General features: G+C 36.8%; 1 protein-coding gene across 1 annotated transcript; it reads right to left on the bottom strand.

Annotated features, from left to right (window-relative positions):
• Positions 1-624: 624 nt before the first annotated feature.
• LOC136223913 (probable glucuronoxylan glucuronosyltransferase IRX7) lies at positions 625-2,701 on the bottom strand. The gene is made up of 3 exons (XM_066012083.1): positions 1,836-2,701; positions 1,493-1,746; positions 625-1,403 (listed from the first exon to the last, which is right to left on the bottom strand). The coding sequence occupies exons 1-3, from the start codon at positions 2,442-2,444 to the stop codon at positions 938-940; spliced, it is 1,329 nt and encodes a 442-aa protein (XP_065868155.1). The 5' UTR covers positions 2,445-2,701; the 3' UTR covers positions 625-937.
• Between the last annotated feature and the right edge of the window lie 485 nt (positions 2,702-3,186).

Genomic DNA, 3,186 nt, shown 5'->3' with positions numbered 1-3,186 from the left:
TCTTTTTATCGTTTTTCCACTCAATTTTTCATATATATGTCACCACAATTTAATGTAATTGTCTGAATAACATGATATAATCATGTTTTATAGTTTTCGGACAAAATTAGAAATTTCAACTATTTTTTAGACAGTTTACTAAACATATATTTTAGAATTTTTTGATTTAATAATTAAATAACTGTATTAATATTTAGTTGATAACGGTAGAAGCATTTTTTCATCGTATTCCTAATTTTCTTAATTCAAGAAAGAAATATCGGAACTATATCCGAAGAGATTACAAAAGAAATGTAATGTACTTCAAATAAGGATAGTGTATGAAAATTCGAATATAAAATGAATCGTGCACTTAATTGAATTTCATATTAGTGGAATAAATGAACTAATTTTCTTAATTCAACAATCATCAAAATTAATTAATGTAATCAAGAGCAGTTTTTTTTTCCTTAAATAATTTTTCCTTTTTATTGATTTCCTCCAATAATTTAATTTGTATTAATTCCAATACAACTTATACTTGCTTTATGAAAAGAATTTATTCCAAAAAAAATCCCATATAAATGCCTAATCACTATTAGCAATCTAATCAACTTAATTAAAAAAAAAAAAATTTCCCATATGTACAATATATATCTCTTCATATTTACCGATTATTGGACCAATCTGTATAAGCCAGCTCAGCAAGCCAAAGTCACGTGATAAACCCATACAATATAATCCATCCAAAAATCATAGCCTTTCTGTTCATAATGGGACCCAACGGAGCAGACAATTAAAAATCCCCATTCTCTGCTACATGTCGTTTTAGAAATCCAGCTGTACTCCATAATTTCGGTTACATGGAAACGAATCCACGCTGGCTAAAAAGCACATCTCAAAATTAGCTGGCAGTGTCGTATTGGCCACACCTTCATACCTTCCACGTGTACTACATTCATTCGCTAGAAACTCTTCCTCTCCTTCGTGACCTATCTAGCTTACTTGCCAGCTCATTTAATAGCTGCCACGTGGCATCTCCTTCTTCCATTTGGTCGTTAAACAGTAGGGCCCGCTTGACGGCCGGGTCCCGGAGGTTTTTCTGCACAGTCGACAAATTAGTAGCGGCGACGTGTTGCAGAATCTTCCCTAATTTCCCGACGTCTTTTTCCGCGACGGTGAGGGAAATTTCCGGCCAAGGCACGGCCGATGAGAAGGGTAACCGGATACCATCAGCTATTATTACCGGCACGCAACCCAATGCGACGGATTCAACCAGTCTCGGACTCCATGGGGCCCACCCTAATGGACATAAGCAAAACACTGACCGGACTATCTCCGATTGGTAACCGGCGAATCTCTCTCTTTGCAAGTAAAACCGCCGGTCGCCGTTGAACTTCCTCCATATCGCCGTCCTCACCTTCCTGAAAAGTCAAAAATCAAAATCAATTAGTCGAAAAAGTCCAAGAAACGAAAACGATTGAATTGATCAGAAAATGTTTGATTTAATTACTTGCTGTAATATCGTCCGCTGACATTCTTCGGGTGAAGTTCCATCTTCCCTCTAAAGAACGCCCAAATATCACGACGGCCGCCGGTCAACGACGCTTCTCTAAGCGTTGACCGAACACTTTCCGGCGAGATATAAGGTGGTATAACCACGTTCTCAACGTTTTGACATGGGTGATCATAATTAACGCCAAAAGTCTGTAACATGATTGAATTCCTCAAAAACTCCGGTATCCCATCTTCTCTAGCTCTATCCTCCTTCAAGAACACAAAAAAACCCCAAATCAAAAAAATGAAATCTTTAAACAAAATTGAATCTTTACTTCACCCCCAATTTAAAACCATACCAGAGTGTGAAAACAAGCACCGAAGTCATGAGAAGCAACAAAGACATGATCAGAACCATTTGATCTATCCCAAAAGGGGTAATTTTTTGAAACGAAATCAACCGCCGACTTCAACAGAGGCCTAGCATGTCCGATCGCCGGAAACCCATTAACAGTACTGAAATTACAAGAAACATAAACAGGGACAAAGAAGAAATCAGCTTGATAGGGATCAAAAGTCCGTACATCATCACTGTTTGATAAGGCTTTATGAATAGCTACTTCAGAAGCAAACAAATGGGTGCTACATCTGTTATTAGATAACCAATCGGAGTTATATTCCGGCGGCAATTCATAGACATAGACCTTGAAATCCTTGAAGAAAGATGTGGAGTTTCTGGATTCAAAGAGAGAACGAGAATGGTGAGGTTTAGAAAGAGGGATTGGTTTATTATGACTGATGAAATAAGAGGTGAAGAAGTAGAGAGAAAGGGAAATCCAGAGGAGGTATTTGTAGTATCTAAAGAAAAGATTGTTTGTGTTCTTGTCTAGAGATTGTTTTCTATGAATAAGTCTCATCTTGATGTAGAAACCTCTGGTTTTCTTGAAGTGTATGAAATCAGCCCCCATTTAAGAAGAGGGAAAGGAGAAAAGATGGTTTTTTTGAGTTGTAGGTGAGATGGGTTTATCGTGTTTTGGTTAGGAAATGGAGTGGAAATGAAGGTATAAGGATGGGTAGAATAGAAGAGGGTTTTGAGTTTGTTGGTGTTTCGTTTTTACACCAAATAAAAAAACAAAAATCGTTGCCATCTTTGTTGTTTTTGTTGTTGAATAATTGAATGAAATGGTAATAAAGAAAGGGGAGAGAGAGAGAGAGTGCAGAAGGTCACATGGTGATTGAGAAGAAGGAAAACCGGCAAGTGTCTTGGTTTCTATGCTTGTTTTGAATTGAATGACGGGTAAATTACACCCATGGCCATTGAACTTTACCCATTTCCACATTATGGCCACTAAATTTCATTTCTTTCCAGTATGGTCACTGAACTTAGCACTCTTTAACGCCAGTGGCCACTCAATTTTAACTAATTTCTTAAAATGACCGTTAACGATCATTAACGACCTCAAAATGAAAATATTCAAGAATTAAAGTTGTTTAGAACGACATTTACTATGAAACCACATTTTTTGAAGCTTTCTCTCTCCTACCCAAACAACACCCAAATGACCTCAAAACAAAAATTTTCAAGAATTAAAGTTTCTTAGAATATCATTAACGTTTTGGATTTTTTATTTTAGCCGTCATGGGTCGTTTTGAGACGTTAAGTTGCCACTGGTGTTAAAAAATGTAAAGTTCAATGGCCATATCGGGAAG

This window comes from Euphorbia lathyris, chromosome 3 (assembly GCF_963576675.1).
Source record: "Euphorbia lathyris chromosome 3, ddEupLath1.1, whole genome shotgun sequence".
NCBI lineage: Eukaryota > Viridiplantae > Streptophyta > Magnoliopsida > Malpighiales > Euphorbiaceae > Euphorbia > Euphorbia lathyris.
This window is presented reverse-complemented; position numbering and strand designations above follow the sequence as displayed.

Bases quoted from the DNA above. Each gene is read 5' to 3' on its own strand.
- LOC136223913 (XM_066012083.1), bottom strand. From the start codon at position 2,444: ATGGGGGCTGATTTCATACACTTCAAGAAAACCAGAGGTTTCTACATC. The intron at 1,747-1,835 runs GTATGGTTTTAA...GTGTTCTTGAAG, and splicing joins GTGCTTGTTTTCACACTCTG to GAGGATAGAGCTAGAGAAGA. The intron at 1,404-1,492 runs GTAATTAAATCA...TTGACTTTTCAG, and splicing joins AGCGGACGATATTACAGCAA to GAAGGTGAGGACGGCGATAT.